This window comes from Barbus barbus, assembly GCF_936440315.1.
Source record: "Barbus barbus genome assembly, chromosome: 3".
NCBI lineage: Eukaryota > Metazoa > Chordata > Actinopteri > Cypriniformes > Cyprinidae > Barbus > Barbus barbus.
In genome coordinates, this window is record NC_136731.1 from 13,508,909 (window position 1) to 13,534,403 (window position 25,495).

Genomic DNA, 25,495 nt, shown 5'->3' on the forward strand with positions numbered 1-25,495 from the left:
AATGAATTATTTTTAAAACATTAAAATGACTAAATTTTGACTAGACTATAGCAGCAGCAGTTACGTGTTTAGCGATTGTAGTCAACTAATATTGCACATTTCTACAGTACATTTAAAAAGAAGATATCAATCTTTCTGTTTGCATGGTCAGTTAGCTCCTTTTGGTAGGCGCCATACACTTTGTAGCGAAAGCATGTTTCCTCATTCAAAAGTAGGAAATTGACTCAAAAATCATCCAATATCAGATTTTCCTTCTAATCATATAAGTAGTAAATGGCAACAGTAATTTCCTAACTCCTGACATATCAGGTTAATAGAGTGGAAAGGTTATGATGGATTTACTGCACAGCACTGGTGCTATCTGCTTGTGTGTTGACTAATCTGTCCTGCTTATCTCAAAGATTAACCGTGAGAAGATGAGAGAGCGAGAGAGAGATGAGATGCAGGATCTGTCACGCCTGCGTAAAGTTGCTTTATGGCTGATGCCTGCAGCTAATGGCTGGCTCCCTCTGCTCGACTTCCCTTCGCTCTGGGCATTAATCTCAGCACCCAGAAATCCAACAGTATAATTTGTCTTTATCATAATCTGCAGTGCTGCCCAAAGGTTTTCTGGATCATCCACATTTTGCATCTCTCTCAGTGGCTAAGGATCTTTGCTCAACCTTATTAATTAGTGATGTAGGAGTAAACAGTCTAGCAATAAGTTTGTCATTTTGTTGTGAGGTATCCTGTGTGGAAGGAAAAGTACATAAAAGAGTATAGAAATATTATAATTTATACTTAAATGCAAATTGAATGTAGTGTTTTCATACACATATTTGTATGTTATTTACAATTAAATGAAAATTATAATTTAAAGGAGACCTATTATGCCCCTTTTTACAAGATGCAATACAAGTCTCAGGTGTCCCCAGAATGTGTCTGTGAAGTCTCAGCTCAAAATACCCCACAGATCATTTATTATATCATTTTGAAAATGCCTATTGTAAGTAGAAGCAGAAACACGCTGTTTTTGTGCATGTGTCTTTAAATGCAAATGAGCTGCTGCTCCTCACCCCTTTTCCAGAATAGGGCTGTGCCTTTACAGCTAGTACCTCAGATATTCTGCGAAAAAAACATCAGTTGGTTTTGATTATCATGTCTATCACACTAAAATTATGCATTTTAAAGGTGCACTGTGTAATATTTAGGATGATCTATAGACAGAAATGCAATATAATATACATAACTACGTTTTCAGAGGAGTATAAGACCCTACGTAATGAATCGTTATGTTTTTATTACCTTAGAATGAGCAAGTTCTATCTACATTCACCGTGGGTCTCCTTACATGGAAGTCGCCACCATGTTTCTACAGTAGCCCTTCACGGACAAACTGCTCTACAGTTCTTGCGAAAACACACTGACACAATGATGAGCAAGTAATAGTAATATTCGCAATGACATCGGTTTATTGAATAATTAAGTAAATATAATCCCTTAATTTACCTTTGTAAAGAAACCTCATTGCTCTCTGCAGTCTCAGACGACAGAATCGTAGCCCTGTATCGGTCACCGTAGCTTCTCTAAAGGGAGGGGTGAGCGGAGGACTGAGCCGTTGGATGCAATTCGCAACCTCAACTGCTAGATTCCGCTAAAATCTACTCACTGCACCTATAAACAATATTAGTTAAAATTTCCGATAAACTGTTTTCTGAGCGCACACATCTGAAGCACGTGCACATAGAGCGGCTGTCACATGGCATGTGAGTACTAAACTAAGTTCTCTTTCATGTCTTATTGCGCAAAAAATGTTCAAATACACACAAGTTTCGTTCTCCAAAACGAAAGGCTAGTAAAGTATGTTAACATTAAGATATGACAAAGATTTTTGGTACACATTATCTTTAGGGCATGTAGTATTAATAAATGCATACGCATTTATTCAGTTTTGTTGAGTGTGGTCATAGAATGAGTAAACAAACAATAGTGGGATAACGGTGAACTTTATTTTACAATATAATCCAAAGGCAGTTGCTAGTGAAAATTACAATAAAATGTTGCAATGACAAAATATTGCACTAAATTAAAAATTCAAATGTTTGAAAAAAATACAATAATGATGTTGTAATAGCATTGATATAAAAATTTTATGTTATATTTTAGAAAAAAGAAACAATTTTTAAATGCGGTGATGGTTGATTTTTTTTGTTTTTTTATCTCAGTGTTCCTATCAATGTTGCATAAGGTTTTTTATGCATAATAGTAACCCTAGAATATGATCAAACAGTTTAAAATAGCTGAGCTAAGATATATAAAAAATTTTATGACTGCAAAAATATGTGATTTCAGTTCTCATCACACACTTTTCCAAAGAAATTCAAAAAATTATTATTGATTATTTCAATCAGGGTTACTAATGACACATCATTTGGATATTTTCATGTCTTGGAAAAATTTGGGATTAAATGGGACATTAGATCTGTGTGGCAGCAGCATAATATACAGTAAATAAATTAATACATCCATTGCTCTCTTGTCTCCTCTGAGGCTGGGACTCTAAATAGTGTTCTGTGCTCATAAGTGCAGTCAATGACATAATAGTTAACATGCTTGGCTCGAATTTTCACCATGGAGTTAGAACTGGTACATTGTTGTCGCTTCCGAAAACATGATGGCGGCACCTTCCTACGTCACAGTGAAATCTGAGCAGCTGAGTTTTTCACAAATTTGCAGAGAAAGGCTTACCAACAAGTTTTTTCACGTTTTCTGGATTGGTAGATGCACAGGGGCCCGAATATTGCACTTAAAGACGGAAAAAGTCAGATTTTTATGATATGTATATATATATATATATATGTGTGTGTGTGTGTGTGTGTGTGTGTAATTACACATTTGTAATGATGAAGTTGAGATTTACATTTAACATATTAGCTTTAAATGTAATGTCAAATAGGGCAAAAACGTTACCAGTCACCACCAGCATTTTTGATCATTTTCATTAAAAAAATTATTTCATTTGGTAACATTAGGAAGTTTGGATTTATATGCTGTTTAATGATTGTGCTAATTTACATATGTATCTGCTTACCTATGCTGTTGCTTGTTTCTGCTTCTTCTTCATCCTGTTTTGATCCAGAGATTCTGTAGTCTTTCAGAAAACGTGTAATAGCGCCTCCTACCGTATAACAGTGCAAATCTGTCATCTGTCAATGGGAAGTGTTCTTCACAAATGGCGGAAAACTCACCACATTCAGTGTACTTAAGCACACTTCTTTTTCATGCCTTTAACTGAAAATTGAGTGTTTAATCTTATAATTTAAAATTATTGACACTATTTTCCTATTTTGATATTGGAAAGTTGCTTTGACACAATCTATATTGTTAAAAGCGCTATATAAATAAAGGTGACTTGACTTGACAAGGAAAGTGGAGTGGAGCTTAGTATACAGCTGTTTATAAAAACTCTAGTTAGAACAAGATAAGAAATAAGATCTTTACTATGTGGGTTTGTAGCGGCTGTCAGCTGCTTACAGTCTGACAAATTTCAGTCATGTTCTCTAGATTTTCCACAAATTTTATAATAATATAGTAATCATAATTCATTAAATAGCAATGATGATGCTTGTTTCAGTTTGCTCCACTAATGTGCAGCAAAATATTTTTTGATTGTGCTCAGATGATCAAACAAATCAGCAAGCTTCGCCATGTGTTCGGTGTGAATCACTTTAAAAGCCATATGCTACCACACATAAATAGTTTACATCACTGTCTGATGAATTGCTCTGGCCACCAGAAACCTGCACTGGAATTCAGCCTTTACAAGCTTTAAAAGAGGCTGACATCAAGATCTTGGCGTTCCACTTTGAGCTTTAGGCTTTAAAATCCTATCAGATGAATATAGATCAAGCTGTTCTGTCTGTCTGTACCTGGCTGTATTTCACTACCTCCCACTGCTAGATGGTCGACAGTAAACATGATCTTCTATTCATATCCATATCAATCCTTCTTGTGCAAGAACAGCCACTGAGTCACCTCTCTAGATGTCCAAAAAAGCACCACAGGGTTGTGATTTTAGCGATATCATCTTGCGAAACCGTGTTTGGCTCTGAGGTGTGAAAGTGGAGGGATGGTAACAAGGTGGGTGTTTTTGATACATTCTCTTCTTATCCAGCATGAATCGTGGGAACAAAATGTACACCATAGCTGTTGTTTTGTCTTCCTGCTTCTGTCTTGCAGTCTAAGCCGTCCAGATGGCAGAAGTACTAGAGCTGGTGCTTTAGTCAAACATTTTCAGTAAATCTTTGACAAATCACAGCAAATAAGATATTATCATTACATTTTTATTCCCTTTCATGTTTGTTTTTAGGGTTAAACTAAACTACTGAGCACAGACCAACACACACAGTCCTCCAGGGCTCTTTCTCACATCGCCTCTTTGTTGCTAATTAGCATCCCATAATGAGTCAGCTCACTTCTGTCACTTTAATTTGTGTAAGGGAACTGGTCAGCACTTGCCCTAGCTTACACCAACTCTGATCCCTTTTTAATACATATTTTAGTTTAATGAATTATCTATCCAGATACATTTAAAAACGTGTCTTTTTTTCTTTACGTTTTCACCTTTTGTCTACACTGAGACAGCGAAAACAGAACTTTTTGAAGATGCTATCCCACGCCTTCATACAAATTTGATAAGGTGGCCAATTCGTACAAATTTGTACAACCTCATTTGAACATATTCATATGATTTGTGAAAAATCGTAAGCCTATTTTGCAAGGTGCCAAATTTGTAGGAATGCATATGAAGGAACATGCCTAACCCCGGCCCGAAACTTAACTATCACAGCAATCGTACAAAATCGTATGAGTGAGGTTGTACGAATTAGCCAGTTTTGTTTCACAAAAGATTTTGCCATTTGCCTTTAGACCAAACCTGTATAAACTAGTGAGTGGGAAGGATATTTTGCTAATAAAATTATCTACCAGAAGATTAACATATGAACTTTTTCACATTTTCAGACATGTCAGTGTAAAAAAAACACAAAAAAAAACCGACGGACGCAGGGCGTTTTCAAGCAAATACGGCGTTTTCAAATTTTAAAATGTGGATGTAGATTTAACTAATTATTTGATTTATTTAAAAAATAACAATGCAAACATTTAAATATTTACTTAAATAATACATTTTTATTTATTAGAAGAGTCTATATTACCTGTAGAGATCTATCCAATAGCTTTTCCATTCATTTCAATGGTTGTTGCATCACCAGGATGCTGCCATCTTTACTCACACTGCTGCTTAAAAACAAATGTAATTAAGACAAATTAAAATAGAATTAGCGTGTAAGGCCATGAAAAAGATATTGCATTGGAGCATTTAAAAAAAAAAACTTGAATCTTAGCCGAGCATATAGGACGATTTGTGAAATCCAGTTGGAACATTGCTTCAGAAAAGACACAAAAGCCACATTGTTCAGTACTTTTAGTGTTTATTTCTACAATGTTTCTCCAGAGCAATGTTGATTCATGCAAATATTTCTGGAAAACACAACACATTTTGCTTTTGTCCTTTTAACAAAAAAACTTTTCACATTTGATTTGTTTTCTTCATACATTTTGCAGGGTTAAAATGTCTTTCAGCTTCTTCATGGTTATTGTCTGTGAGCGCATCAATATGTTTTGTAATGCCCCATCACTGTTGGCTGTTCATACAAGTTCCATGTTTTGCACATGAAGAATTAAAAAACGTTATTTTTTTTGTCCTTTCACGTTGTCCTTTTTTACTCCACTGAAACTTTTATTAAGTTATGCAAACTTGTGCTAATTTAAAATATTACTACACAATAATTGTCACAATTCTAAAAAGTAGATACCATCCCCTTACATTGGTTTTCTGTTATACCCATGCAAATGCCCTTTCAAACATTGTCGACACTTTTATTTTTGCATTTTAACAACACAAGATCAAAACAGTTCCAACAAATTAACTTCTTTTGCTACCTTTCTTCAAACAAGAGTATGAAATTGAACAAATGTCATCATAAAATGTATAAATATTAAATAAAAATGAAAAACCTTTTTTAAATTGCGCAAGACTTGTTGTGGAACAGGGTACATTCCACTTTATTGGCATTTTAATAAATCGCTAAATTATACCAGGTTTAGCAGCTGGTAACATTTTTTATATGTAATTAATGGTCCAAATAAAAGATCTTATACAGATATACAACTGGACCTTTTGTTTTGGACCAAAGCAGCATTTATTTTAGACATCAATGCCACATTAATCATGAAACATAAATATGACATTTTCAACAGATCCTTCCTACGCATCGAGTAACAAATTAGGTGTTAAAGACAAAATTAAATTGTGTTTGAAACCATTTCACACATAATTTTACTAATAATAAGGCGGTAGGCTGAATTGATCTATTTTGACAAGTGTCTGAATTTGACAAGTGGTTGGAGGGGAAGGTTTGAAAGTAAGAGGTATTTTAAGAAAATCAGTTTAGTGGCAGAAATTTTGGAAGAAAACTCTTTTCATGTTTTGAATAATGTGCACTGGTCAGTGCCCAGTAAGACTAGGAATGTGTATTAGGAAAGTAAATAGGTTAAATTTCGATTTCATGTTTACTTTTAAATATTACACAGTGAATGGTATACCTGAGAAATCCTTAAACTTCACTCAGTAAGCACATGTACATCAACAAGACATCTATGAAAGCGAACACTGCAAATCTGGAAAGCATAACATGCTCTTTTAAGCATCACATTTTGTCTACAAACATCTGATTAACGCAAATTCATATATAAACATCTATATTTCATAAACAGCTAAATTTCATTCTAACATCCAACAGGAACTTCTACATCTTCGACATCTAGAGAAAACCAAAAAGACGTCTCTGTGACATACGTGTGCTATCAGGACTCAGAAATAATGCAAAAAGAGGAAATAATGTAAAGTACATAATGTGGTATTGTACGTTACTGTATGAACATATGAAGTGTGTTTTTGGTAGCCATCATGTCTAAATTACCCTTGCATTTTGTGGTACACCCACAGCCCTGTAAAGAACTGTTTCTGAATTCAAGAAGGGACAAGTATTGTACTCCTAGACGGAGAGGAATTACTCGCTGTATATGGATTGCATCTATATGTTACGTAAGAAAAAAAAGCGTTTAACTATCTACCATTCAAACCTTCCTAACAGTCTTCTGAAATCAAGTGATCTTTTCTTGCCAGTTTTGATTTAATAGTGAGCAAACTGAGATTTGACAGTGCAGATTCTCTGCAAACTATAATTTAACATTGTAATGCTACAATATTAAATAAATAACAAAAAGCTCAAGACCAAAATGAATAATACAACACACTTATAAAGTAACCAATAAGCTTCCAAAGTCATATCCACTGACCACAGGGATGCACAAGCACAAAACAATACCAACACAGTTCCTGTGCTTCTGAAACCACGTAAGTCTCCACATGAAATGTTTTTGCTGTTTTTTTTAATCGTTTTTGACTCACTTTTGCACGAAAAAAATCAACATATTGCTTCAAATTTTCAAAGTTTTTTTTTCTATTCTTCTAAAGTTGCTTTCGTTTTGGTCTAATTATACGTGGAAAACGTGGTTGAGACACAATCTGCAGACTCTGGTGATTGTCAGATTCCCTCAGAGATACTCGTCATCAGGAAGAGTTTCAAGCTGTCAGCTCTTCTTGGGATGCGGAGCACTTGTGCGTCAGCTATCAACATTTCCTCTGACGCGTTTTCTTCACAAGGACTTGAGTCCTTATTGTCATCTAGTCATCCCAAATATATGTGCAAGGTAGGTCAATGCCAGTGACCTCTCTACACACATATTTCAATCGGTGTCGTGACTAGGATTCGACCATTGTTGCCATTGTTATCACGGGAGATGCGCTCATAGCCGCCAGTGGAGGAAGCAGGGCTGTTCGTGGATGTAGAGGAGTAGTGCGCTGTCATTGGCTCCATGACGATGCCTCCTTTAGCTACCCCACACACAGGCGACAAGCTCTGCTGCTTCAAACGGTCCACCAACTCATCTTCTTCAGAGGAAGAAGAGCTAAGCTCAGCCTGACGGCCATTCATCACCGCGCTGTTGTTGCCGTTACCACCCGAGACATGGGTTGTGTTGCCGTTCTTCGTGTCGAGCATCCAGCAGTGGTTGAAGTAGCTGAAGACTTCTTTGACAGAGCATCGGTGGTCCAGCTCGATGGCCAGCAGGCAGCGGAACATGCAGAGCGCCTCGTCAGTGAAACGGCGCCACTGTGAAGGCACCGCACTGGTTCGCCTCCGTCGATGCTGCCAGCGCACAAACTCTTCATAGAAGGCATCAGTTGGGAGTGCTTTTTCCCAGGGGAAATTCCCAGTGAGCATGCAGAACAGAAGCACACCGAAGGCCCACACGTCAGTGCTGTAGTCTACACACAGGCCCTCTTGTCGGCTGGGGTCGCACAGTTCTGGAGCCGTGTACGGGATCGTACCGCTCACCCGCTTCACTGGAGAGCCAGCGCACCGCGTCATGCCAAAGTCTGACAGTTTCACCTTCCGGCACTCCTTGTCAAAGATGAGGACATTCTCCGGCTTTATGTCACGATGCACCAGCTTCTTGCAGTGCAGGTAATCCAGTGCAATCGCCACCTGGTGCACACACCGCCTGGCAACGTTCTCTGGCAGTCCAACCTACGCACAGGAGAGCGGAAAGAATACGGAATTAGACGCTATGATGAAATACCATGTGGGTGCTATCATAATTCTCACAGACAGCCAAATCTGAAGCATAATGAGCCCCCGCAACAGAAAACCTGATCACCATAAAATGAAGGCTTTCTCTAATGCAGCAACAAATTTGCACGGAACATAAAGTGCTCAGTTATTTCCGTGCGATGCATACTGTGCACATCCTCAACTGAATACGCTGCTCCTCTCAGGCACTCACTGAACTGAACAGAATTAGTGAGAGGTGTGCCTGCGGTGGGAAAACAAGACCTCAAACTCGTGAGACAGTACTGGCGAGTTTCGGAAACCAGATAAGGTTTGTCAAAGAAATCACTAGAATGTCTTTCGACTTAAATCAACCACCTACTGTAGTATCCACACAGAATACCATAGTAGCCACATAGCAATACGTTAACAACTACTCTGAACATTGTAGCAACTACCTAGCAACACTCAGGCTCATTGGAAATACGTGCCTCTACCTATGTTTCTGCAAATTTACGGTTCGATGAAACAGCTCAAAACCATGTAGAAAGAAGTTAAAATAGCTCTGGTTGCATCAGAGGATGTGTTTTTAAATCACCTTGCTTTTATTAACACTATTGGGTAGGTTTAGGGTTGGCTTTGGTGTAGGGTGTATGTTATTTTCCAACATTAAACTTTTAGCAACACTCACTGACATTTGAATTGTGAACTGCCGCAATACATGAATGTACCAAGATAATAAAAATGTGGCCACAATGAAGTATTGGACGTGTGTTTTAGTGCCACTCCATGGACACCTTGAAACTGCCATGAAACATGCAATAAGATACATAATATCGGTGCTGCAGAAATGTCGCCACATGCATGTATTTTTAATGAGCCTGGGTTGACCTACACCCTTGTGACCAGCGAAAACAACCAACAACTTAAATGTTCTATAAATGTAAAACTCGAATTTATTACAATGTTGGAACCTAGTTTTCAGTTTAGAACAGAGTCATTTTAATGCCTTCTTTTAGGACATATATGTCGATTATATAGCGATTTGTTGTAGTCTTACATGGGGAGGAATGATGTCAAAGAGATCGCCTGCCAGTGCATACTCTTGAGCGAAGATGTAGTATTCATCAGTTTCGAAGGCAATGCCATACATGTTGATGATGAAAGGACAGGGTGACAGGTAGAGAGAGATGCTGTACTCGCGTAGGAAACTCTTCAGCTTAGTGGTTTTCTTCCGCAAGAATTTCAAGGCCATTTTCGTGCCTGGAAGAAAAAAGAGAGCGGTAAAGGTTAACATTGCTTGGCTTTTAATGCATTCCTGATCATTCTGTGGCTGACACAGAGTTAATGGCCTACTTGCAAGATCTGAACATGCTCTTTTAAATGTCACGTCGAGACAATGTCAGGTCATGTATTAATGTGGGAAGCCAATTTACAAGGGAACGGCTCTTTTTGACTAATAAATTCTAATGAAATTTTTAAAGGTTCAAGAAAACCTAAAGCAAGTTCCAATAACATGAATCTATTTTCTGTTGTTTAATTCTGCATTAATGCTTTTTTTTTTTGCTTTTTGAAAGTATTAGGCCATGAAAGTATGCAAATGCTTCTAGCTACACAAGTTTGATTAACAACATTGTTCAAACTCATTGTATTATGTAGCTTCATTAGTCCCACCAGCACTTTTTCCTTTCATTAAAACTTTTTATTGCATTAGTGGTCAATGTCGGTCCTGGAGAGCCACAGTCCTGCAGAGTTTTGCTCCAACCTTGATGAAAACTCACCTGCCTGTAGCTTTCTAGTAACCCTTAGACCAGGGCTTCTCAACTCTGGCCCTCAATATCCACACCTGAACAAGCTAATCAAGTTCTTCAGGATTACTAGAGTGCAGGAAGGTGTGTTTAATCCTGGTTGGAGCTAATCGTTGCAGGAAAGTGGATCTTGAAGTATAGAGTTGAGGAGCTTGATTAGCTGGTTCAGGTGTGTTTGATTAGGGTTGAAGTGAAACTCTGCAGGACTATGGCTCTCCAGGACCGACACTGACCACTAATGCAATAAAACATTTTACTGAAAGGAAAAAGTGCTGGTGGGACTGATGACTCTACATGCAGGACTGTGGCTCTCCAATGTTGAAATGTGCACTAATGTGCATTAGTGCATGAAATGACTTCCATCAGAAGAACGAGGAGGGTGTCTCAATCACAGATGGGTTTCTATCAGCCCGTCGATAAACAGAATCGTGTTTAAAAGGTATAAAAGGTAAAAGACCGTCATGCAATATTTTGAATGAACATTGTTTACTGCCAGTCTATTACTGAGACATCATCTTTCAGATTTACTCATCCCTAAATGACACAAACTGTGATTGTCATTCACATGGTCTCATCAACATCTTGAACAAAAAGACATTTTGAAGAGATTTTGAATGAGAGTCTCTACTGAGGTCCACACTGCAGAGGGTTAGCAGCTGAAAACTTGAAAGGCAGGTCAAATGGCAAGAGGAACCCCCGCCCCAACTTTGTTATTACATAACACAGCAGATAGCAGAAGCTGTCTGTGCAGCTAAGATAAAGGCCTTCACAAAGGGCCTTCAGGATAAGCACAGCCGACAGTTGCACCTGCTCAGGCAGATGACAGGCAATCTGGCACTGCAGTAGGTGGAACCTTATTGGGAACTGTAGCGCAGATAAACACAGAATGCAGTCTTTACTTTAATTTACATACGTATACATTCTTTCTGGAAAAAATTATATACTACAGGGTAGTCCTCTATGCTATTAAAGATCCCATGATCTTTCCTTTATTGACATATTTCCTATATATACCAAAGGATTGATCTTTTTTACATAGCCAAAAGGCTTTTTAATTGATCAGAACCTAGTAAATCATGATTTTATAAATGATAATTGGTTGCAGTTGGAAGTTTTAGTTTACTTAATAGGGCTAGGTGTTACAATCCTAATTTAGCACACAACTAGCCTTGACTATACTGAAAAATAGAAGTCTGCTTAGGGTTGACTTGTAGTTGCACTCCTGGGGGAAAAAACAACAACATTCCAGCTCTATAATAATTCACACCGTAGCCACCAACAAGTAAACTGAGGAAAAGCCAAAACTAGATATTCACACCAGTATGACACATCTTTAGTAGTGTACCACTTTGTGAAAAGTGTAATTTAACACCACTTTAACTCAACTTGGGAAATTATGCAGAAATCCACAGCCCTCATTCCGCCAAGCTGCAGGTGTATGACAATCAGTTAATCATAAACATTCACTTTTAAGCAAATGAAATGCACCAATGAGTCAAAGTTCCTACATTACATGATGATATAAACGTTTGCATGAACAGGTGTGTAAAACACGGTAAATGATCCTTTCTGCTGATAACAATACACCTGCTGAACAAATGCATCTTTTATCCTCTGCAGTTTTGTTGCTAGGAGATGTCCGTGTTAGCGATAGCGCAGACATCTATTTTCTTTACACAAGCATCAGGCAATAGAACATTGTAATGGTCACAAGCCAGACGTACAAGTATCCCACATTTGGATGAAATTCAGTATTAAAGAGAAGGGTCATTCTCATTTATAGAGAATTGAACTGGCATACCCTGAGCGGTAGATACTGTGTTCAATATTTTATGGAAGAGACAAACTGTACGTTTTAATCGCAAAAAAAAAGTTCATTTTGGCAACTTTTATGATTACACTGAAATATAGAGTTAAACATCTGCTGTGATTGTGACCTCCAGGTTTCAGCATTTAATTACAGTCTGCGTATTCCCACGAACATTATGAAACTGTCAAGATCAGCGGAGAATGCTTAAAGCAAAATACAAATGGAAAACGGCAAACACAAATTCAATTTACTCCTCTAGTGATATCCCAGCTGGTAAACACATTCTTCCTCTGAGGCGCATCTCATAATATACAGTACATGCAATAACTGTCAGGTATTGGAGCAGATATCCTGAAATGTAAATGTTATGACAGCACACGAGTTGTGCTGAGGCCAGCAGGATTGTGGATTCCTGGAACTGCCCCCACAGTGCACTGCAGCATCCATCCTCTTAGTAAGGCCAGTACTTCTGTGAATAATAAATGAGGTGTAGATGGATGGGGATTTTGGATGTGGACAGATGGTGTGCTTTGCATCTCTTTGAAATCTGGAGGATGCACAAAACAAACAGGGGGCACTTTATAGAGCATGGAGAGCATCACTACACGTCCAAAAAGAAATGTAAACATGACGTCTTGATCGGAACTTGTGGACATCTTGAAAGAGTCTGAAAATGTAATTGGGAGAAGGCTGTTTTTTAGGTATGCCTTCATGATCGTCACCATCATTCAGTATGTTGTCTTTCAGAATAGGCTGCTGGTTTTCCAACTCATTTGATTAGTTAAACCAGCAAGACTTCCTTGGTCATTCACCAGCTATTTTTTTTCATGGGAGAACAGCATATGGACATGCTGTAATAGTATGATTCCACCGAAGCAGGTCTTTGTGTTGTACTTTTAGGTTCTTGAACTGCAGTTTTTTTGACTTAGCAAACCATTACTACTAGTGGCATCTGTTTACAACTGAAGCTACAGCAATTTAGACACAAGTTTCACAGTGTTATTGAAGAATTTATCCCTTTGGAGAATGGCATAATAGCACAATTTGTCTGCTGAACCGCACTGGAGTTCATATGAACTGCATGCCAGACTCGGGTTCATGAAACCATTTGTTCACTATAAACAAGCTAAACTTCGATGTCAGATGAATTCGTGTTCACTCCAAAAGCTCTAGTGTGAAAGTGCACGTAATAGCTGTGAGCTGCAGTAATCAAAGTTTGATCTACAGGATCTTGAAAATATGACAGATGACTGATAAATAATGCATGATTTCACAGGACGGAGAGAAATGTGTGTCTGTGTGTGTTTGTAAGTGTAGGTGGATTTGGTTTTTGTGTGCAAACATTCTTTGTCAGTTTGAATGGGAACATTTCCCACAGAAAAGAAAACCACAAATGAGTTCTCTTTCATATCCCAATTGCTTGTCCTACACACCAATTAATATTTAGGTGAAAGATATGAAATATTTAATCATAGTCAAAATATAAATAAACTCATTTGCAAAAACAGATAATGTTTTATTGTGTTAGTTAGCTGTATTTTTTTTTTGTTATTATTATTTAACCTGTTAACCCGCATCGGCCCGCGGGCGGGCCGGAAGGGCGTGGTCGGGCGTGGTCGGACTTTTTATTACCTTTGTTTTAGAACAATATTCAATCAATTATCATTAACTATATATCATTTGAAAGCTAAAACACTCAAGATTAACGATGTGAGCTTGTTTTTGAAATCAATACACCAGAGAGGAAAGGGTTAACAGAAATGCTGAAAGACCGGCCATTTAAAATGAACAAAGCGAACCGCAGTACTCACGTTTGATCGCCAATAGCGCTGGTCAGCTCAGACTATTCCAAGACACACCAGCATACATTTCAAGAGAAGGGTCCACTCTTCAAAATGCATCCACTTTTTAATCCAAAACAACGAAAAAATAGGGGAAAACACGATAGATCCTCCTTTGTTTACATAAGCGATTCGAGTTATAGTTATCGATAGCGTCCATTTTCCAATAAATATCGATTATAATTCGTATTCCAGCTTTGAAACGCCATCTATTTCCAGCAGAATCGTCTCTTCCGAGTAAGAATAGCCCTCCCTCGTCTCTCTCCTTCAATCGCAGGAGCTGTTATAACCCGGGACAGTAAGCGCGTCCGTGAATGGGTCAGCGAGGTGTCAATCCGGACACATCACAATAGGGGTGTTTGAACCCAGCCAATGCCTCGCCAGCACAGTTTTGATGGATGGAAGTGTTAGCCAACCACAAGGACGTTTACAGTGATTGACAGTTTGAATAGTTTACGTAAGATTGTTTAGAGAATAGCTCGGCGTATTGTCCGTGTGTTTTCGTGCGCTCTCGGGTTACGCATGAAGCGTACACATAATGGCGTCGCAGCGCTACACAGACTGGCTATCAGCGAACAGATGTTGTCCAAAGCTCACATCTGAATCTCTCCATCGTGGATCTTCGACTTGAGAAGTGTTTCTGTGGCGTTTGGTGGTGTTTTGGAGGACGTGGGGAGAAAAATGGCTAATTTAGTAGCCGAATACGCGCTGAGATCGCTGGGAAGCGTGGATAGCATTAGCACGTAAGTGTCTCCACCCTCCTCTTGAATGTTTATGTGTCTTTATCATGTATTTGCAGCTTTTGTTTCATGTTAGCTGTTTTAGATTCTAAAAATGACAACGGAGAGGGATAATATGAGGGGATTACATGAGTTTTGTTCGTGTGGGTGGGTGGGTGTGTTTGTTTGTGGGTATGTCCCGGTTATTGTGTGTGTGTGCGTGCGCGCGTGTGTGTGTGTGTGTGTACAAAATGTAAACAGTGTTGCAAGTTTGATTTGTTTTGCTTACACACTTTCTCACTCTTTTTCTCTCACTCTTCCCGGTCTTTTCAGAGGTCTGGTGAATCCAGATGGTCAGAAAAAAAACCATTTTAGTGGCTGCTAGAGCGTCTTCCTCCACTGTAAATACTGTAAATAGTTGTTTTTTTTTATTATTTAGTAATATTAGTAATAGTAATCTATTACTATATTAGTAAAATAGTAATATTCATAATATTCACCATATAAAATAAATAAAAAATACAAATGTTGTAAAAACAATGTATTTTGCATGTTTTGTGTTTTCACTAGTTCAAAAATGATCAAATCTGTTTTGGTTCACTGTTTTCATTATTGGAATTGTTCAGAATAAAGACTGTTTAGTTATGTTCAAATTCTGAAATAGTTTTGTGTTTTTTTGTGGTTTCATTGGTAGAGCAGTTCTGAATTGATATACATATGTAGTATGCAGTGTCTTATGGAGTCTCTAAATAGCATTTTTGAAAGGATTCCTAGACTTTTCTTGAAATAAAATATCCAAATGACTTTTCCAAAGCTTTTCTTGAAATGAAATACCATAAAGATGTACTTTCTGTAAGTCTTTACCTATAAAAAATTTATTATTTCATATTTTATTTCAGGAAATATTTAGGCGTTTTTTTTCAAAAATGCCATTTGTAGACTAACCAAATGACTAAATGAGTCAGCACTACAAATGCTGTTCAGAAATAGTTTTTTATTGTGTGTTTTGGTGGGCAGAGCAGTTCTGAATTGATATACATATATGTATTATGTAGTTTTGACTCATTTGGACATTTGTTTACAAAGTGTCTATTTGGGGTCTCCAAATGGCTTTTTTGAAAGGACGCCTAGATTTTTTTTAAATAAAAGCTTACAGAAACTACATTTTTGGGAGTATCATCCTCAAATTTGAATCAAAACATGGTCAGATGTTCAGCTTTATCTTTATGGTGTTTTCAGGCCTTTGGCATGAAAGTCTCATCCATTTTTCCCTTAGTGAGCTTCATTAAAACATATCGCGAGTCAATTTCATGTATATTTTACCTTGTTTTACTCTATTGCTATACTAATTTTGAGTTATTATGACTCTAGAGTAACAAAGGATCAAGTGTCTAGTTTCAAACAACACCAGATTTTTAAATATAGACCTTAGGGTTCAAGAGCTACAGACATTTTTATTTGGTTATATCGTTTTTTACAAAATGCTCAAAAATAGGGGCGCAGGGTAACAGGTTAATCAAAACAACCCAACTGCAGTTTGATTTATATTTGATTGATAAAAAAAAAACATGATTTTGTTTTTTGCACCACATTGCATTTTACAGAAAACGATAGATGAAAACGAGGTTGTGAGGGACAGACTTATAGCATACTCTGTAGGTTGCATGCAATTTTCAAAACTTTTTAATGGAGTTTTTGTCTACTGAAAGGGGCTTAGAAAGGTCTTTCATCCACTGAACAATTGGCACCCAGTGTCAAACACACTGTACTTCTTTCTCTCACGGCCTCGTTTTCATTCCTATCAAAATGTATTTGGTGTTTCCTAACTAAGGCCTGTAAGCCAAGCCATCCTGTACATCTCCTTCAACCTACCTCTGATCTTGTGGATGACCAGGTCCACCTTGCCGTAGGTGCCCTTGCCAAGCTCCCTAATGACCTCATAGTATTTATTAAAGTCCAGCTTCTCCAGGTTCTCAGCAGTGATGAGCTGCAGCTCTTCCAGGATGTCAATGGAGGAACGGGACATGTGGGGCGAGGAGCTCATTATTCCAGAGACGGAGGGACCAGTTTCCACGACAACAGTGTTGATTTAGGAATCTAAAGGTAGGAAAGTGGAAAAGAAAGGCAGATTGTTGAAGTACATGATAAAATACTCTAAAATAACCAATTTCACACCTTGGGCTTTGGAATTGGACACACACTTTATCACCGACATCAAAGTTACAGAGATTGCGGGGCTTCCTAAACAAGTCCTTATATAACCTCATGCATCCTACAGTTCACTGATCTTCTTTCTGTTGTGTGGAGGCTCTTTCATGTGCACGACATCACAGGCTGTATCTGAAATGAGGACGTATGAGAGGAACTGAGCAGAACAAAAGATCAGAGCACACAGACCCTGACCGATCCCCTTTGCAACGCTAAAATCACATAGTTCCATAGGGACATTTACTTCCGCACCACAAAACCTCTCCAAAAGGTGTTAGAGTGTAAACTAGCCTGTTGCATAACACCATTTCATAGTTTTTGGCTAAGATGCACTATACAGACTCAACAAATGAGCTGAATACAAGAGAAGTGTAAAAACAAAACATCATTTTGTACATCATAAGTACAGTGTATGTAGTCACAATGCACAATAAATAATACAAAAGCAGTCCAAAGTTCTGATCATTAGTGTCTGATACCATTTGTGCTATAAGCATGAATGATATTTAAAATATGAAGCTTGTTGAAGCTGTTGTATGATGTCATTTTTATATCATAAACATATTTTTAGAAAAGGTTTCCAATGGCCAATATATTTCCAATACAGTAATAACATTTGATTGCCCTTTATTTTAAGATGTCTTTGATACAATGTAATTATACAATTAAGTACTGAGTAATAGTAATTAACAACATGTACTATAGGGTTAGGGTTTGGGGTCAGTTGCATGTTATTATGCATAATTAAAATAATTCTAAAAAATGTCAAATTTTTGTAAATGCATATAATACTACAAAAGATGTAAACAAAATTGTTTACATTACATAAACGTGTTTTTTACAGTGTAATATACAATATTAGAAAATGTGCATTATTCATTGACAAAGCAGTAGAACTGACACCAGTTTGAATGACCAATTATTGGTCCATTATGAAAATCTGCTTATAACCAACACACTAAAATTGTGCACTTTTGGATAAGCAAAGTCGCAAAGTTTTGTAGTAGTAGTAGTTGTAGTTTTGCATACTGTTATTTCTCTAAGCATCTGTTGTTTTAGCATATGTGGGAACACAGTATAAAATGCATTATGAATGTTGTGAAATACAAAATTAGAATGTCGTGAGATATTAGATTTCATAACGGCCTGCTCGAAGAATGCTCAATGGAATTTCTGCTAATATAAACAGTCTGTCTGATACAATTTTTGAATGAATTTACAGTCCTGATGGCACCTCAGGCCTGCCAGTGCTCATTAATAGAGAAGAATGTGTAGAATGAGACAGGATGACAGCACTTCCTGCTCAGTGACACCATCTGTGGAAATTTGAAAATGTCTCTGTGTGTGTGTGTGTGTGTGTGTGTGTGTGTGAGAGAGAGAGAGAGAGTATGGAGCTGCCGGAAAGCTTTCTTTGGCTACTCATCAAACACTTTGAACCCCCTGCACAAAACTAGCTCATTCTGCTTCCAATCTCAAGGATGGACGATTGACAAAAAAGAGGAAAGGAGGACTGTGTCAGTTATAAGAAAGTCTTGATCTGACAGGAAACATTCAAAAGAAAACAAATGTATAGAGTGCTTAATTCATTTCAGTTATACACTGTTTACTTATGAAAGACAGAGACAACCACATTATGCAAACAAAGTGAATCCCTGAAATTAACTGGAGTCGTAGTATGAGTTTGGTATAGATATGTGTATAAGAAAACATCAGAAGCATTTCTGAAATGAAATACTGAAGAGTTTAGAACTCAAATTAAATCTTCGAAAGATTTCCGAAATTGCTTATCCGAGTAGGTAGAATTTGAACTTCACAACTGTTAAAAAAAAGAGTATGTTCTGCTTAGTGTAGTATGAATGAAATTCAGACATACTACAACCGCCATGTTGTTACTGTCATGTCACCTATCAGCATCAGTTTTGTCACTTTACTGCCATTTTACTCTCCCGTGGCCTCATGGGATAGTAAAGTGTCCACTGAGTGCGCACTTCAGAATCCGGGCGGAAGTATTGTCTTCCAGTATTGTCTTTTTGCCTACTGTTTTCTGAATACTATGAATTTGGACATTTTATTACTGTTTTTTGCCAACTATATAGTTTGGAAGTATTCACTGTTGTAACGCCACGCCAGCAGAGGGAGCCCTCGCCCGAGTACTGACTGGTACCACTCCCTCTGCTGCTTCTGTGATCACTTCCTGTTTGGCAGCCATGGCCAGGCCAAATAGACCTTACGAAGTATTGCCAGTTTCACTGCCTTACCGAGCGTTTACATTGTCTTATTTTGTTTGCTACGTGTATGATTTATCGCCTGTTTCTCTGGATTTTTGCCTTGTGGATTACCCTCTTGTTTGTTTGCCGATTGGACTGAATACTGTGATTTCGACTTCTTTGCCTGTGACCACGACTCTGATTTTTGCCTCACGATTTGGATTGTTGAATTGTTCCTCATTAAACTTCTGCAAATGGATTCTAACACAGCCTCAGCTTCACCCTAATTACAACTGTGTGGTTGCTTGGCAGTTTCTGAAGAGTTTGAGTAGTTGCTAGGGAGTTGCACACTTGTTCATCCCGAACTGAAGCCTTCAGTGGCAGCTGCTCCCTTCAGACAAACACTCATGACAACTACAACTCCCAAGAGCCCTAGCTCACATTTGAACAAACTCGATAGATAGATAGATGGATGGATGGATGGATGGATGGATGGATGGATAGATAGAACAACATATGCCCAATAACAGTATAATAAGTAGTGACTGGATGTCGTTTTTAAAGCAAGTCTTTCCAGTGGACATACTGACAACAGCCCACACAGTTTCTCATCTCTTGACTAAATGCGGCATGTTGTACCATATCTTTCTTCATGCAGTTCTCCATTGCCGATATACTGAGCCCGGTGCTTTCTTGACCTGTTCCTTATCATCTTGTGCTCACTGTTTATTTCTCTGGCTCTCCTCCTCCAGCTTCTACAGAAAAAGCAATGCTGCCAGAGATGGAGTGGCTGCCAAATTCGTGTATTTAGCCATTTAAAGGTAATAATAATCATTGCAAACAGGTTATTCAATGCTGTATGGGCTCTCATGGCCACCGCACTTAACACTCGCACTGTAAATATCCATCTAACTCCTTCAGAGGTGAGCACTAGCACTTAATATTTACGTATGCTGTGTAGCTGTATAAGCTGTACAACTACAACCTGCAGCCAATGAGAAATGTTTCCAATGAAAGAATAAAAACTCCTGTACAGCCTTAAGCATCACTATTGCTCATATTTAGGATTAAGGATTCAAACAACCTGTAAACATCATTTTTGACATGACGGGTCAAGTTGTGCAGCTTCTTATGTAGAGGTGTGCTGCTACTTTTTAATCAATCTGACTTGAGATTTTGCCTGGTGGACAATATAATGGCTGAGAAAAAAAATCCTATAGACTTATATTGATAGAGGGACCTAAGCTGTATAGTCTTAGGGGTGGGATTTTTTATGCTTAGGCACCTAGCAACTATCCAAATAACTGCATAGCATCCAACACACACACACACACACACACACAAAACACTCAGATGCCTTAGTAACCATATAGCAACCTTCTGGAAAACCACTGATAACACCTTAGTATTGTGACATATTGTCTCTTTCACAGAAAATCATCACTCACATTTAATAAAAAAATGTGACCTATTAAAAACCAATTTGCTCTTTGTTGTTTATATATTAAAATGACATATCATTTACATAAACTATTATAATATAATGTTTGTTATTGTGGTATAAAATTTAGAATATTGAAAGCCATTAAACAAGAAGTACGTTTTTTTTTTTTTTTAAGTATATTTTTACAGAAATAATATACTTTAAAATAGTATACTTAAGTGCAAACTGAATGTAATGTTTTGGTAAACTTAAATGCGTGGTATTTGCAATTAAATGAAATTGTAAATGCATATTAAATGCAATTAGTTAAGACTGGATTTTAACACACTTTTTAAGTACATCTTTGTGTAGTTTCATAATTACTTCTATTGTCTATGAAATATGGTTAAAGTGTACTGCTGAATGCACTGACATTTGTAATGATGTCTACTTTATAATGTTGAGTAACACACTGCAGTCACAATTAAAGTCAAGTACTTTGAATGTGCTTTATGTTAAGACCATTTTTAACATAACATCACTACAAAGTGCACTTTTTGAAAGTGTACTTAAGTGTGTGTTAAAAATATAGTCTTTTAAGTGCACTTTAAGTGGCCTTTTATTTCATTATATTATCTGAAAGTCCAGTATTTTAAAAATATACTTTTAAAAATCGAAGTACACATTCAATACAAGGAAGCACACCTCTTATTTACAAGGCTAGTTCGCTCCCTAGTGCAGGTAATCCTAATATTTGTATTTGTGCAGCACAAAAGCCGTTACCCTTTCACTCCATCATACAGTAGAACATGAGAAACCTGCACAGATATTGACAGCAAATGCTAAGCGGACTGAGTTTGTATGTCAGAATGGAAGACAGTGCATGTTATATACTCTGTTCCCATGGAAATCCAGTAGCAGACAGATAAACTACCGGTGGAATCTGAAATGGTGTTAGGACTCTGTGTACTCTCAGAAAACCTTTTGCCATCAGTCTCTGTAATGAAGAAGATTTATCTTTCGCTGAAAACAGAACGAGACAGGATTCAAAACAAGATTGAAATTGCCATTGGAGTTATGGAGTAATCAGTGTATGGACGGTAGATATATAAGCCTGTCCAATGGTTTAGCAGCACAAATCCCTCTACCATTAATCACAACACCAATCACATGTAGCGGGAGCGCAGAGGAAATGAATATCTGGAATGTCCAGAGAATCTTGGACAACTATTAATTTTTCCAATCTATAAAGGGATAGTTCTCCCAAAAATCAAATCCCTGTCATCATTTACTCATCCTCATGTCTTTCCCAACCTGTATGCTTTTCTTTCTTCTGTGGAACACAATAGGAGATATTTTAAAGAACGCTGGAGTCCAGACTACATCAGACCCCATTGACCCTGGGATGATGACAGAACTTTCATTTTTGGATGAACAATGGTTTTAAATCTGTTGCTTTGAAGTCACATCCTACTGCATCTTCCCAGGTCCTATTGTGCACCTTCGATTTCTTATAAACCATTTTGTTGTTCGACTTTTAGTCCAACACTTTGCAATGGCACGCTCTACTATGTTCTGTGACAGTGCTGAGCTTTCGGAGACTTTCGAAAAAGCCCCATAAGCCCTGTTGGTGCTGGTCTGTTTGCTGGTTTTGTAGGTTCTGTGTCCTGCACACACACACACACACACACACACGCACAAAATGCTCACAGTGCTATGAAGCACATCAAAGGCAGTGGGCTTGGCAAGTCTCTGCATTTTGTGTTCATGCTTGGAGACAGATCAGCACAGACACCAAGGGCTCGAGGCTTGGTGTCATCTCTGCTGCTTTCACAGCAAGCACAACGCTCCCCGCTGGTCAGGCGACACAGGCAGGTCACAAGCTTAAAGTCAACATGCAATCAAAATTCACCATATTTACTTTTTTATGCATGTTCCTGGTGTTATTTAAGAATCTTTTATCAAAAGAATAATAATTTGCTCCGCCTTTTTCCTTTTAGCTGAAGCCACAAATGCCCTTTTAGGGGCTGTTCACACAAAACACGTCTTTGTAGGTCCATCCTAAATCATGTATGCACTATTCTAACACTTTTAGTAGTATTAATAGTGCGAGTAGTGTGTTCACACTAAAACAAATTCCAAAAGAAAGAGTGCACTTTAAATACCCGGATAATGCACTTAACCAGAAAAAAAAATTAAGCATGGAACACTTCATGCAATCAACTGTCGCAGCTTTAATTATGTCGCACAGGGGGAGGGGCTATCAAACTCTGATTATTAATGACAAAATAACCTTATAAAATTCATACACTACATGGCTGAGTACATAAGTACATAGTTTATAAGTGCATATAGTGCATCATTTGGGATGCAGTTTGTGTCTAAAAACGTGAGACGCCTGTTTTGGAAATGACATTGATGAGTGGTATTGTGTGTAAAAGTTCAAATTCTTTTAACTTGACATAGCTTCTTAAAAATTTGATGCTCATGTGTGAGACTCTGCAAAAGATGCAAGACGCGAGTGCAACGGTCATCCACATCCATCTAGTGCATGTTTACATTAAAAACAATGGAAAAGTAGCGCGTTGGGATGGAAAAACGCATTCTGTGTGAACAGCCCCTTACGATTTCAATCCCGATCAGCCGCTCCAGCCACCTGCCTCTATTCTGATATCTAACACCCATTTTTAACAATACATACAGTTCCTGGTAGATACTAATTCAAAGACTTTCTATTTCTTATTAAATAAATACTTATCATCATTTGTTGTTTGAATGTGCTATATATTATTTCAAATACGTCAGATAGTGTAGGCAAACTGGTTTACGAATGGCACTGTCTGCACATATTTGCATGGCTCTGTGCAAATGCTATGAAAGGCATTATAGGTCTGATACATATATTTATATAACACATCTCAGCATGTCTGATCAAGGTTGCTTGACCAAAACATTGCAATGTCATTTTCAATGTTTTATGAAATTTAAACTACAAGATTTCACAGGATGAAATAATGTAGCCCTCAATTTAAACCTCATTAAATATGACTATAAGACTATATATATAACTAGACTCCTGATCTATTCCAAAAGATTGCTGAAATTTTGGATATCAGATGTTGGAATTCAAATGACGCCCATTTAGACAAAGGACAGAGCTGTGTGTGTCTGAATAGTCACACCTAGTGAGAGACTCTTGTCAGTAGATGTATTTAGGGCATTCTGAGCTTATCGGCATCAGCTGAAAACCTCTTTTTAAAAATACTTTTAATGAAAAGTTATATATTGTGCATTGTGTCAATGTCAAATCTCAAAAGCTAAATGTCAAATTATATGTCACATATATATTGGCATTACATCTGTCCTTGTATATCAGAGTATTACTCATGAAGCTTGCATATAAACATGCTGTCATCTGTCCTGCAAAATCCTGTCCAGACAATACCTGTTATGAAAGCAGTGTGAAGACATTCAGTTCAATGAGTTCACATGGGTTTGTGTGAGCGTGCATGTTAGTGTCCATGTGCATGGCTATCCATGTGTGCAATATAAAAATAATAGATAAACACACAAACAAACATATTTCTTTGATATGCAACTGACATCTATACATGACAACCTGTTGGAATAACATGCCTTCAGTCTGGGTCATACCCGCCTAACATCAGCTGAAGTCAGTCTATTGTTCTTCAGTGAATTGCTTCCTATGCAGATTACATAGTGGTGGGCTCAGCTGCATTGAGACCTTTATGTCAACAATGAGAAAAACGACTGAACAACTGGATGCTGCTGTCTGTTTACATGTACAACACAACATAAACAAAGCAATGTGTTATTATAACACATAATAAATATAATGAATATATAAACTTAAGAAGTATGTATTATTAAGGCATTTGCATGATCTAAACAGTAGCCTATGCAAATGTTAATTTTTTAATTTTAAAATAGCAGTTCTCGTTTCTTACCGAATATGCAATGGCAAATGAAAATGACACTACAGCTTTATTATAGGCTACATTATATTAGTGTTAAATACAATGCTTCCTACCTTGTTAAGGAACAAATGATGCGCAAACCCCCGCTGTCATTCCGGGCTGTGGTCAGTGTTGATAACTAGGACATCAGAAGCTGCCCTCTCTGTTATTTTCTGAAAGCCTTGATGTACTAATATTGATTCTTGTGCACATCGCGCTGATGCGTCTGACAGAGAGACCGCTGTTGCCCTATTGTCTCTCCGCTGGTTGTAGATGTCTGTAGTGACAGCGCTGTCTCCGCCCACCGATCATATCAACCAATCAGAGAACCGAATCAGATAGCGATGTACCGCTAACCGACCAATCAGAGAAGAAAGCGATGCATCGCTGAGGTCGGTGCATTCTGTCTCCGTACAGATTTCTTCTTGCATGAGGAGGTGCTGCTTAGAGACGCAGGACATGAGGAACAGACAGAGATAATAACATGAAGTTCACCTTAGTCAAGAAAAACCTGGACATATCCACTTGTTCCATGCATAGACTTACAAATGAGACTTACAAATTAAAATCTACCTGTAAAATATAAAGCCCACGTGCACTTTTACAAGTTAATGTTTCTTAGAGTTCTCTCTCTCTTTCAAAAGCTTAATGAGATACAGTTTCTGTGACAGTGTAGCATACAGTTAGTGGTGGTCGCCCCAAATCATGTTAAATCTAAAGATAAATATGTAATATGCAGAATTGAAGTCTGTAATGTGTATATAATAGCAGAATACTTAGTATATATA

General features: G+C 37.7%; 1 protein-coding gene across 1 annotated transcript; it reads right to left on the reverse strand.

Moving 5' to 3' along the window:
• Positions 1-5,456: 5,456 nt before the first annotated feature.
• LOC306846190 (serine/threonine-protein kinase SBK1-like) lies at positions 5,457-24,991 on the reverse strand. The gene is made up of 4 exons (XM_079379345.1): positions 24,782-24,991; positions 16,765-16,989; positions 9,775-9,977; positions 5,457-8,693 (listed from the first exon to the last, which is right to left on the reverse strand). The coding sequence occupies exons 2-4, from the start codon at positions 16,934-16,936 to the stop codon at positions 7,839-7,841; spliced, it is 1,230 nt and encodes a 409-aa protein (XP_079235471.1). The 5' UTR covers positions 16,937-16,989; positions 24,782-24,991; the 3' UTR covers positions 5,457-7,838.
• Between the last annotated feature and the right edge of the window lie 504 nt (positions 24,992-25,495).

Excerpts from the sequence above, each read along its gene's own strand:
- LOC306846190 (XM_079379345.1), bottom strand. The coding sequence starts at position 16,936 with ATGAGCTCCTCGCCCCACATGTCCCGTTCCTCCATTGACATCCTGGAA. Across the intron at positions 9,978-16,764 it reads GGTCATCCACAAGATCAGAG|GCACGAAAATGGCCTTGAAA; the intron begins GTAGGTTGAAGG and ends TTTTTCTTCCAG. Across the intron at positions 8,694-9,774 it reads TTGACATCATTCCTCCCCAT|GTTGGACTGCCAGAGAACGT; the intron begins GTAAGACTACAA and ends TCCTGTGCGTAG.